General features: G+C 46.0%; 1 protein-coding gene across 1 annotated transcript in view; it reads left to right on the forward strand.

Moving 5' to 3' along the window:
- LOC311591829 (gamma-tubulin complex component 3-like) overlaps window positions 1-12,102 on the forward strand; it is a gene marked incomplete at both ends in the record, with an annotated part of 49,891 nt that overhangs the window by 19,581 nt on the left and 18,208 nt on the right. The window contains 5 exons of the mRNA XM_084803447.1: window positions 6,845-6,955; window positions 7,181-7,283; window positions 8,470-8,659; window positions 10,394-10,529; window positions 11,408-11,476. Coding sequence (XP_084659573.1) covers window positions 6,845-6,955; window positions 7,181-7,283; window positions 8,470-8,659; window positions 10,394-10,529; window positions 11,408-11,476 — 609 coding nt within the window. The remainder of the gene's footprint in view (window positions 1-6,844; window positions 6,956-7,180; window positions 7,284-8,469; window positions 8,660-10,393; window positions 10,530-11,407; window positions 11,477-12,102) is intronic.

Raw genomic sequence — 12,102 nt, forward strand, 5'->3', positions numbered from 1 at the left:
TTCTGATTATTATATTATTATCCCTCCCCCAATTCCTCCCATGTCCTTCCCACCTCCCATTTCACCCAAATCCATATGCTTTCATATATTAGAAAACAAATGAGCACCTAAAAATAAATAAATAAAATAAAATAAAATAAAAACAAACCGAAGAAAAAGAGTCAAAGAACCTTCTTTTATTTTAAATTGCATGTGTGAGGACAGTGCCCAAGAGTCCAGAAGAGAGCTTTGGCTCCTCTGGAGCTGGAGCTTTAGGAGCTGTGAGGCACACAGTGTGGGTGGTGAGAGTCAAACGTGCGTCCTCAGCCGTTGCGACACTTGCTCTTAAGCTCTGAGCTGTCTATCTAGCTTCTGTCCAGGCTTTGTTTGTTTTTCTTTACTCACTGAGTCATCGCTCTAGCCCTGGGTTTTAGAAGTTACCGAGTGTCTTGGTCTGGTGAGCATGATAGAATAGGTTCATCTTGTCACTCAACAAATGTAACCTCATTTCTTATCCCATTGAAAGATTTTATTTTATGTTTTTCATGCTTTGCTCTTGACTTAATTTAAAATATCCAGAAAAGTTCCATGAGTTGTGTATGGGTCCTTCCCCTGTGTTCCCTGAGAATTAGCATGTTATCACATGACTCACCAATCTTTTCACACCTCCCCGTGCTAATTCATAATTCTCGGGTTTACACAGGCACCAGCAAGACCAAGTCCCTAGTCCTTTGTGTGCCAGTTCCTCTGCCCATGTGACGCTTTGGCCCTGGTGCTATTTGCATTGCTTCTTTGCTGTTGCATGACTGACAGGTAGCGGTTCTCTCTGAGCTTAGGTGCCATGTGGTGAGGGCTGCTGTGCTTGTCCCTTCAGTCCACTTTGCTGTGACTTAGTCCCTGCTCCATTGCTGCTGGGTCTTCCTCACTCAGCCTTCCCTCTCCCCTAGATCTGTATAAAGTCTGGGCCTGTCAAGGGCATTCTGGGAATAGGTGAGGCTAGAGTGAGTCTCTGGAACATTTGGCCATCTCTTGCCCTGAATATAGGTCCCTGATGTCCTTCATTTTCTAGTGAACTCTAAATATTTTTCATTTAAGTTTTAAGTCACATTTTTTAAAAACTGCAAATAATAGATTTATCATACATATTTGGTAGTATATTTGGTTTTTGAGTAATAAAAACTTGAGGCTTTTGCCTCTTTAGCCCTCGCATAAGCTAATTCTTTCTCAACATGGCCAAAGTGAGCTAGAATTTGATGGTGAAGCTGAATTTTTTTCAAGTGCCAACTCAGTAGCTGTAAGTGAGCTGTAGTTTATGGACTGTCTGCAGTGGGAAATGCTTCCGGGCCAGAAGAAGAAGGTGTAAATACTGGTAAGGAGAAACTGAAAGGGGAGCCGTGTAGACATTGTGAGTTGAAAATTAGCTCCTGCGGTCAGTCTCAGTGGCCAGCCTCAGTGGCCTTAGGAAGCACCTGGTAAAGCACAGCAGGTGGCCATCTGCATGTGTTTGTGAGAAGGAGCCCAAAGGGACTAGTTAGGATGTTGCACCTGCCTAGAGCCCAGTGGGAACTAGTTAGGAGGGTAAACCCACCTGGAGCCCAGTGGAGACTAGTTAGGAGGGTACACCTGCTTAGAGCCCAATGGGGACTAGTTAGGAGGGTGCACCCACCTGGAGTCCAGTGGAGACTAGATAGGAGGGTGCGCCTGCTTGGAGCCCAGTGGGGACTAGTTAGTAGGGTACACCTGCCTGGAACCCAATGGGATCTAGTGAGCAGCAGCATCCCAGAGGCAGGCTGGGGCCCAGGTTCCACCAGAGGGAACAGAAAGGCAGTGGAGAGGCATCCTTTGCTCTTCATCCTGCCTACCATTGTGGTTACAACCCCTGACACAGGAGCCAGGGTAACCTGTCCTCTCCAGAGCTGTTTTAGCAGGTATTTTGTCACAGCAACAAAAAGCCTAAGACTGTTCTGCAGCAGGCCTGAGCAGGGAGAGAGATGTACCCACTGTCTATGAGTGAGATGAGGCCTTCTGTTTGACAGACAGAAAGAGTAAGGAAAGGAAAAGACAGTGCCTGAGCCTGTCCATGCACCTGATGGACAAATCACTTATTGTCCATTTTCAGTTGATGAGAAATGTAATGAACAGGTCCATAGAGAGCAACAGGACATGCTATTGTAGAATGGCAGCAGGAAACAGCAGGAACTCAGCAGCTGCCTTTCCATGAGAAGGCCAGAAGGTGGCAGGTGATTGAGTCTGCAGGCATTGACAGTCTCAGGCAGAAATAGAGAGAGAAGAGAGTGCTCTGAGTATGACCCAGGTGTGTTAGCTCCCAGAAGCAGGACTCCCAGATTGAGTCACAAGGAATGTGTTCAGACCTCCAGCAGGTCAGTAGATCCCCGGAGACTGAGACATGCGTGAGATGGTCTTTGAGGGAGTTCTGACAGACAGCTGCAGAGTCTCCACCAAGCCTCCCCAGACGGCGAAGTGCAACAGGGAGGGACATTTCCATCATTTCATGAAGCCATCACAGTACCACACAAGGTAAATATGTGACCACATCTCTCAGGACTACCTACAGATGTAGAAAGCCTCCACTAATTACCAGGAGTACATTGAAAAAATTGTTACCAAAAGGGATTCATCCTAGTAATACAGAGTGTGGTCCATAGTCCATCAGAGAAGAGCCATAGTCCATCAGAGTAAGAGCCATAGTCCATCAGAGTAAGGGCCCATAGTCCATCAGAGTAAGGGCCCATAGTCCATCAGAGTAAGAGCCATAGCCCATCAGAGTAAGGGCCCATAGTCCATCAGAGTAAGAGCCATAGTGCATCAGAGTAAGGGCCCATAGTCCATCAGAGTAAGGGCCCATAGTCCATCAGAATAAGAGCCCATAGTCCATCAAAGTAAGGGCCATAGCCCATCAGAGTAAGAGCCATAGCCCATCAGAGTAAGAGCCATAGCCCATCAGAGTAAGGGCCCATAGTCCATCAGAGTAAGAGCCATAGCCCATCAGAGTAAGAGCCATAGTCTATCAGAGTAAGAGCCATAGTCCATAAGAGTAAGAGCCATAGTCCGTCAGAGTAAGGGCCATGATGAGAGTGTAAAGGACACAGTCTGCTCTGTGCATGCTAGAGAAACGTCTGCTGACATTCAGTACAACACAGCAATAAAACACCAAAGCCATGATCAGAAGAGAGCTGTCTTTGGAACAGTAGCAGCTAATGCCTGGGGCTGGTAAGAGGCTGTCCACCTTGCTCCTGAATAAAGACCCACACAAGGTACCAATATCCTACTTCTACTCAGCATTCTATGTGTGCCAGCAAGACAGCAGTGAAGAGGGATCCAATCCGGTAGAAAAGAATGGAAGAGATGATCTTCGCAGGCGACATGGTCTTAGCATAGAGAAACCCCAAGTGTGGACTGCAGAGAAGTGCACTGGAAAGGAGGCACGCCTGGGTTTAGTGCTAAGGTTCTCAAACTAGCAGACTGCCAATCAGTGCCAGAAATCCTTGTGTTTCTTTATGCTGGCAAATGCTACATACAGGAAGCCAAGAAGACAGCTGCATGCACATCAAAAGCATTCAATACTTAGGGATAAGTTTAGCCAACAAAACTGGAGCCTGGTGCTGCTTGAAACTGTAGCTGGAGTGTTTGCCTAGTCCATGACCTTCGTGATACAGGGAAGCTGACTGGATGAAGGGGTTGTGAGCTTTTCAAGTCCTAAGCTGGATCCTGGCTGCCTTAGCAGGCAGGTTGCTGTGGGAGTGTCTGGGGACTAAGCTGCACACTAAGCAAATCTCCCTGTTGCTCCTGTTTCGGGTAGGAAGTGCACATTTGTCTAGCAGTTAATGAGAAATCAGGGTACAATGACAATTTTTTTTTCTCCTAGATTCTTTCTGTGTTTGACATAATAGTAGAAATCAAAGGACCTTGAGGGGGAAATGCATCAATACAACGAAGGCTTACTGCAATTATGTTCTGGCCTCGGTTCTTCCTCTGCCACCATACCATATATGTCTCCCAGTTCATTGTATCCTAAAGATGAGCACACCCTTTGTGCTCACTACTAGCTGCTTGTAGAGTGAGTGCACGCTCCTGTGCCCTAGAAGAAGCAATGTGTTTGTGACTTCCAAAGATGACTGAATTGTCTGGGAGCTTTTTTTATAGTTTAAATTAAAATCCTTATTGTTCACACTGATAGAAACCCAGCTGCACTCCAACTATCAGGATAAATTGGTGTGCTGTCTGTAAAAACTAGCTCTTGTGTTTAAGTGAGTAACAGAGAAATACAATTTACATGCAATTAATGTCATCTGTTGGATGGCAAGCCAAAGGGCAGTTGTAGCACAGTGATGGTCACTGGGAGATGCTTGCAGCGGGCTTAGAACATTTCAGATTTGTCTCAGGGTTAATTTCAGTACGTGTTATATGGTAACCTAGCACAGCAGTGTTTGTCTCCCCGAGCTGCCTTGGTTGTGTAGAAAGGTAATGTACATCGGACCAGTTAGTTAGTTGCAAACAGCTCATCCCTGCTCTGTGACCCCACGACAGCCAGCATTCACAAGTACGGCCTACAGAGTCAAGCGTGAGACCCCAGCATCATGGGCGGGTCTGAGAGAACGATGCTATCTAAAAACAAAATCAGTTAAACATCAACTGTATCAATTATTAAAGTTTTTCTGATTGGCACATTATTTGTGCTGTTTAAACATTTCGATTGTAGAAGCACATCTAGCAGAGAAAGGCACATGTGTGGAGTAATCTGATCACCAGTGAGTAGTATTTGTGTTTATGCAGTTTCAACTGGACTGTGTCATGTCATACATCATTTTTCTTGGAAGTAAATAATGAATGCCACTTTCTGACATTAAATTATTTTCAACAAGTTCTTAAAGTGTTCTTTGAAGTCCTGAATATCTCTTAGTCTGGCCTGTATTCATAAATGTAAATTTGCATCTTGTTTCTCCTGGAAAGATTAGTGCTTTTCCTCTACTTCTCAGGGACCTGTGACAGTTAGTGGGAAGCTTTATGATCATTATAGATGGTGGACAAACTCACTCGCTTTTTGACATTTCCCAGCAACACTGGCTTTAGTCATCAACTGTATGCTCATCTAAGTAGGAAACCCTAGATAAACCACTGTTAGAATTAATGTATCTAGTAGTTTTTAGCTTTCAGTTATTTATTTGTTTGTTTTGGAGACAGAATATCACTATGTAGCCCTGGCTGGCCGAGAGCTTGCAGAGCCATGCCTGCCTCCATGACTGGGATTAAAGACATGGACCACCACTCCAGATAGCCTTCCACGTTTAGCAGCATGTTAGAAGATAACAGGGGCTGGGCTGATGGCTCATAGGTTTAGAGGACTGGCTGCTCTTCTAAAGGTTCTGAGTTCAATTCCCAGGAACCACATGGTGGCTCACAACCATCTGTAATGAAATTTGGTCCCCTTTTCTGGCTTGCCGACACACATGCGTGCAGAATACAGTATAAATAATAAATCTTTTTTAAAAGTATAACATACTTCAAAAAGATTTTACCAATAAAAAGATAATACTTTATTTCGAGAAACTAATGATAGAAATAGCACAAAACAATAAAAATAAAATGATAATACATAAAAGGCTACTTCTATAATCTGGAAATGGGAAGATTGTACCAGAGTAAGGAAGCCTAAAGCTATAATAGCAACAACAAAACCGGAACAGGGCGCGTGCATGCACACACACACACACACACACACACACACACACACACACACCCATGGAACGTACCGCAAACACTGGCAGATGATTAACTTGGGAAGGCTAAATTTGTAATGTGCAGTGATTCCTAATTTTAAATGTATAATGTATGAAGAATATGTATGTTAATAAAGTCAAAATAGAAATCTAGGTTAGAGACAGGTCACAGGAGGAGAGCACCTAAGGGCACCTGTATTAGTAGCTCAGTTTCCTTTAGTAAGGGCGCAGAGTACAGGGCTCCCTGCTGCTGGGGGCGCTAGCAGCACAGGCTTTGGAGGTCTGTGTGGCATCACATACATACAGACTGATCAGTTCTGCTTCCAGAAAACAAATTTGTAGGGACTGGAGCAACAGTACGTATGAAGCCTTGTGGCTGAAAATGAAAGTGCCCTCTTCGTACTGTAGATAAGCTAGAGGCTATGGCTGCTGGATTTTCTTCCTGCTACAGAATGTCCTTTCTGGGATGTAGGTGTGGGAGGGAGAAGATGAGCGGTGACTTGGTGGGATGAGGTAGAAGTGGGCTTGTCACAGGTGGCGCCAGGGGAGAGTCACATGAGGAAGTCTCTTCATTGCCCCTCGGCTGGTTGCTCTCGGTTGGCCTGTTGTGTGAGAAGTCCTGAGTGCTCTGGGCTCTGTCTGTAGGTGGCAGTTTGTGACTAGTGTGTGTGTTCAGGTGCTGCTGTTCCAGCTGGTGGCACTCTGTGAGGTGAAGGTGGTCATGAGCACACAAACTGAGGGCCACTGGATGTGAGTTGACTGCTGAGAAAGCCTTGGAATTCCATGTGGATACCAAGGTAGAAGACCCCCCTGAGCCCATAGAACCTGCAGGATGTGGTTCCTGGAGGCTGCCAGTGAGGGGCTTCATTGTCCTCATGCTAAGGCTCGCTCCTGTCTCTAAGGCAGGGTGCAGTTTGGTTTTATTGTAGTTTGGGTTTAAATGTCTGGGAACACAGTCAACTTAGAGAGCTTTCTGTCCAGAGTGGTGGTGTCAAACAAGCTCATTGTCTAAGTGAGTGGGCTCCTTGTGTCTGAAGTACTTATTTATGGATAACTTCATAATAATTTGTTACTAGTAAGTAAATTTCTCATAAATATTTCTAATGCTAGTGTTCTTTTCCTCTTAGTTTTTTGTGGCATCAGATCCAACTGTTAAAACCGACCGGCTGTGGCATGACAAGTACACACTGAGGAAATCGATGATCCCTTCCTTCATTACAATGGACCAGTCCAGGAAGGTAGGGCTGGGCTGGAAGACACTTTGCCCTTCCTGTTGATGCTGTGACTGCGAATGCTTGACTGTGGGACAGGACTAATTTTCAGCTCCTAGAACTCACCTGATACAGACCTAGCACTCATGTCCTGTGTTTTTAAATCATAGCTAATATGTAATGTGTGAGTATTTGAATTGTTTGGGTCACTAACTTGTATAAAGGTGAATCATAGCTTATTTTCCTTTTTAGGTCCTGTTGATAGGAAAGTCAATAAATTTCTTGCATCAAGTTTGTCATGATCAGACCACAAAAATGATAGCTGTGACCAAGTCTGCAGAGTCTCCCAGTGATGGTATGGCTATTGTAATGGTGGTGACAGTGCTGAGATTGTGATGGTGGTGACAGTGCTGGGATTGTGATGATGGTGTCTGTGACGTCATGTGGTTATGACGCTGTGAGGTGGTGAGTGTAGGCAGTGGTAGTGACCCTGGTGGTGATGATCTGTTGCTTAAAGCTTTTTAATTTATAGCATTTACACATTACCTGGATTTCTAAAATGTGCTCATACAGAGCATACATGTACATGTATGAAGTATCTATTGCTATGTGGATGCTCAAATGTTTTAATATGGAGTTAGTAGCATTGGAGCAGAGTTAACTGTTTCCTCCTTAATACTTTTCATTGCTTTATTCCCGCGGTGATGAAAGGATAGTAAGTAAGTGAAGCAGATGGGAAGGCAGTGCAAGATTTATGACTCTGTGGCTGCAGAGATCCGGCTCTGCCTGCGTTCTAAGGTTCGTTTGCCAGCTGCTAGAGATGTGCTCCCCTCCCTTGCCCCCCTCTGCTTGCTGCCTGCCTCAGCCTCAGTGATCACCCGTCAGCTTATTTCCTGTTCTCTAGCCATCTTGCCGTCTTGATTCTTTGGCTTTGCATAAGATGTTGTATTGGAAGTGGCCAAAGGCTGGAGCAGAATCCAGAGGATTGGAAAGCACCTGTCTCCCCATGCTGGCTAAGGGCAAGGCCGAGGCTGTGGCAGGAGCTTCTGAGGTCAGGAGGCGGCCTGTGTAGCCACCGAGAGTGGCAGCTCCCCACATAAGCAGCTCACATGCGGACTTCTGCATGGCCTCGGGGATAGTCTGGGGGAGAGGTGGGAGCCAGAGCCAGATTTGGGTTTACCTATGTTTCAGAAAGACATGGAAGAGGAGGTGGAAGACATGCAGGTGGTCCCCCGGGGTCTTGCAGTCCTGTTGGGACTCTGAGGCTCTGACGTCAAGTGAGGCTTCCTTAGCTACAGCCTGCAGTGCGGTCATTATGCTTGCATGCAGTGCTGGGCAGGGACCCTGGAAGTCCAAGTGCCAGCATCTACTCCTGGTCCCGGGGATCCTGGCCTTGCAGGTTCAGCACTGCGCTGCCTTCACTGGCCGTGGCTGGGTTGGGTCTACATTGATGGTTGGCTCTGGTTCCATAAATGCCTTGACTTCCTCTGTTAAGATACATGTTACATATGGATGTGTGCCTGTCCCTTTTGTTTTTACAGCTGCAGATTTATTCACATACTTGGAAAACACATTTCAAGGGAAAATTGATGCTGCTTATTTTGAGACCAGCAAATATCTGTTAGATGTCCTCAATAAAAAGCACAGTCTGCTGGAGCACATGCAGGCCATGCGGCGCTACCTGCTTCTCGGCCAGGGAGACTTCATATGGCACCTGATGGATTTGCTAAAGTGAGATGAAGGCCTGAGAATAGGTGGCATCAGAGCAAATGAGTTGCTTACAAAGTCTTTGTTTAAAATAAGCTGAGTGGATGACGTTTTCATGGCTCTCATGCCTTACTTTTTCCTCTGTTGCCAACAGACCATCAGATGTGTGTGGTGTCCCTGTGGGCACCATGACATGTGCAGTGGCCCCTGAGTGGATGGAGTTGGAAGGTGGTCACAGTGAACTTCGGCTTCAGTCTGAAGTTCATTGGACAAATACACATTTTAAGTTGGCCTCTTGGTTCACGTGTTTTCTGCAACTTGACAAAGTGCTGTCTTGTCACTGTTCCCTGTGGCCATCCTCCTGTTGTGGAATGTCTAGATGTGGTATGGCTCAGGGCTCTGGACAGGACTGGTGGTGAACGGGCCACATGCCACAGTAGGCCAGTGCTTTCACTGAGGCATTTGAAGGGTGTTGTTACTTGCTGTGTCTCGGTGGTTCCTTTAAGAATGTACAAACTAACTGTTCCCTGTAGGACAAAAATATAGCAAGTTACTTTACACCAAAAAGTTAGCTTTTTCTGGCTTCCCAGGAAGTCCAGTGCCCAGCTGTCCATCTTCTCCACCAGGGGGGTTGTTTGGTGGAGCTGCCTGGAGCTGGTTGGAGCTGGTCATTGGTTGGTATGGCTGCTACAATCCCATGGCTGCAGAGCATTTCCATACCAGGACTGAGGGGGTTTCTTAGAGAGTTAGTTTAAAGGGAATGTGGTGAGGAGTTGTTAAAGGGAGGATGTTCCCTTGGTGCTGGCCTAAAAGTGCCTGGGGTGCAGACTGGCACATGTGCAGGCAGCCTAGCCAGGCACAGCAAAGCTGGAGTCTGGAGAGCACCGCAGGTCATCTCCCGTGTTACTGTCTTCCCTACGGGGGTCATCTTATGTCACAATGTCTCCTCTCAAAGGTGTGACTTACATGTAAGGACCACCATCTATCTCCTGTTGGCTGCAGGCCCACTTGAGGATGTGTGCCTTTTCTCCTTGCCTCCACCCAGCACTGCATAGGCACACCTGAGATGACGGCCATCTCTTAGTCAGGAGAGTGGGGGCTTCATGTCGGGAAGCACAGCCTTTAGCACTGAAATGCTGTGCTGGTTCTGAGGCAATGGTGTGCTGGTGCTGAGGTAATTAATGGTGTGCTAGTGCTGGGCCCTTTGGAACTATGAAGTCTATATTTAGGTACATAGATGTTTGGTCTTTGTAGGGAATCATAAAGATCTTATCTGTAGGCCAGTCATAACTTGAAAACTATCAATGTGTAGCACAAATAAGTACCTTTAGCCAAGCTGAATGAAAATTAATGTTTTTACTGTTTTGAAGAAATGCTTTCTGCAACCCTGTTGGAAGTTAATGTCACGAAGCTTTCTTTAGTGAAACATGGTTAGGGTTTTAATGGTATTGTAACAGATTTTATGCATGGGGGTAAGAGAAAGACAAAACACACCAAGAGCATGGTGTGGGCTCGGCAGAGTGTCTGCCTTTGTGGTCTTTGTGGTGGTCACACACAGGGTTCTAGACCTATGCTCCTTAAAGGATTTCTATGAAACCTAACTGAGACCACAGGGTGGTTGCTGGGGACCATAATACTTTTATAACTGTGTCTATCTGTCCCATTTGTCTTTTCCATTTTTGAACTTTTACTTTTTTAATTAATAATTTTTAAAAATATCAAATAACATTATCTTTAATTTCAAACACATTTCTTAAGGCCAGAACTTGTTCGCCCAGCAACGACTTTATATCAGCATAAATTGACGGGGATTCTTGAAACTGCTGTAAGAGCCACGAACGCCCAGTTTGATAGCCCAGAGATCCTCAAGAGGCTAGAAGTGAGGCTACTGGAGGTACATGTGGGCGTTGGGGCAAGTGAGGGCACTGGGACACGTGAGGGGGCTGGGACACGTGATGGTGCTGGGAGCACTGAGGGGGCTGGGGGTAGATGAGAGGGCTAGGAGCACATGAGGGGGCTAGGGGTACGTGAGGGGTCTAGGAGCACATGAAAGTGCTGGGAGCATGTGAGGGGTCTAGGAGCACATGAGGGTGCTGGGGGCAGCTGATTCTCAGTGCCCTCTCCAGTATCTTCCTATTATGTCAGGCACAAGTCTGGTCAATCCTGGAAACTAAACATCCTGGGTGTGCTCTGCCCTGTTTTAGAGGAAGCAAGTCCCTCTCATTAGGCCACATGTTACTGAAAGGCTAGTTCCCAAGTTGGATGCTGTGTGTGAGATGGGTCCCACAGAGCATGGGTGCATCACAGGCGCTTAGTTAAGTGAGGAAGATTTAATAGTAAATTGAAGGAGCAGGCTGGGACTGCAGCTGCTCCTCAGGAGGGCTGCACTTGGAGTCGGAGTTATGAGTGTGAGTGCTCCCTGCCTGACCTGCTAGTCAATACTAGAGACTCACAGGTTCATTCAGAACAGCATCAATTACTCCCGTATGGTCGCAGAGCCCCTGGAGTGTGCACCTCTTCCTCCTGCACGATCGCAAAGCCCCAGGAGTGTGCACCACTTCCTCCTGCATGATCGCAGAGCCCCGGGGATGTGCCACTCCCTCTCGCCACTTGGACGTTGGTGCCAGTGAGGAGGCTGATCATTGCTTGCACAGCAGAGTGCTTTTAAAGCCTGCACCTTATTTTACTGCTTTTCTTTGAGGAGTTGACAGGTTCTTTGGCAATAAGTACAAAGCCTTTCAGTTATTTGCTGTTTTGTTTTATTACTGTTTGGTCTCTCCAGGTGACACTGGATGGGATGTCTTCAGCCTGGATTACCACGTCGATGGACCAATTGCTACCGTAAGATCGGCCGTTCTGTGTACTTGTGTGCAATGTTCACAGCTGTTTGAATTGCTGGGAATTGCATTGTTTCCAACTGGCTTTCTTTTCTAAGAACTGAGGTTCAAAGTAATTGTGGTGTTAGGCTACACCTACTGAATGAGTTGCATAAGCCAAGACTGCTTCAGATAATTATTAATGAGTGCTGAAATGCTCCATTATTTTAAGAATTCTTAGAAATATCATTTTTTTCTGTCACAGGTTTCAGCAAGTGCTTAATAAATGCATTGTTCATTTTATGCCATTATTCTTAGACTGCAGCAACTAATTTAGGATAATTTGAAAGGAAGCATAGAGTATATTTTAGGGGAATCGTATTTTTCCTACTTAGATGAAATTTGATATTTAGCATTCATTTAAGCTGATGAGCTGCTACCTGTCGCATTGTTCATGCATTTCCACTCACTTGTTGAGAAGGGCCATTTCTTCTACCACATCGCAGAAGCTCGGCTAGAGGAGTCGTCATGCATGTCTGTGGTTCAATTGCCTCTCTAGCCATGGTCTCTCTCTTTAGGACTGAGCACAGGGCCTCTGAGACTTAGTCCTTTCTGTGTCTGAAATGCTGGGGAAGTGCATTGTGTCCCTTC

Source organism: Acomys minous, assembly GCF_964271855.1.
Source record: "Acomys minous genome assembly, contig: scaffold_93, whole genome shotgun sequence".
NCBI lineage: Eukaryota > Metazoa > Chordata > Mammalia > Rodentia > Muridae > Acomys > Acomys minous.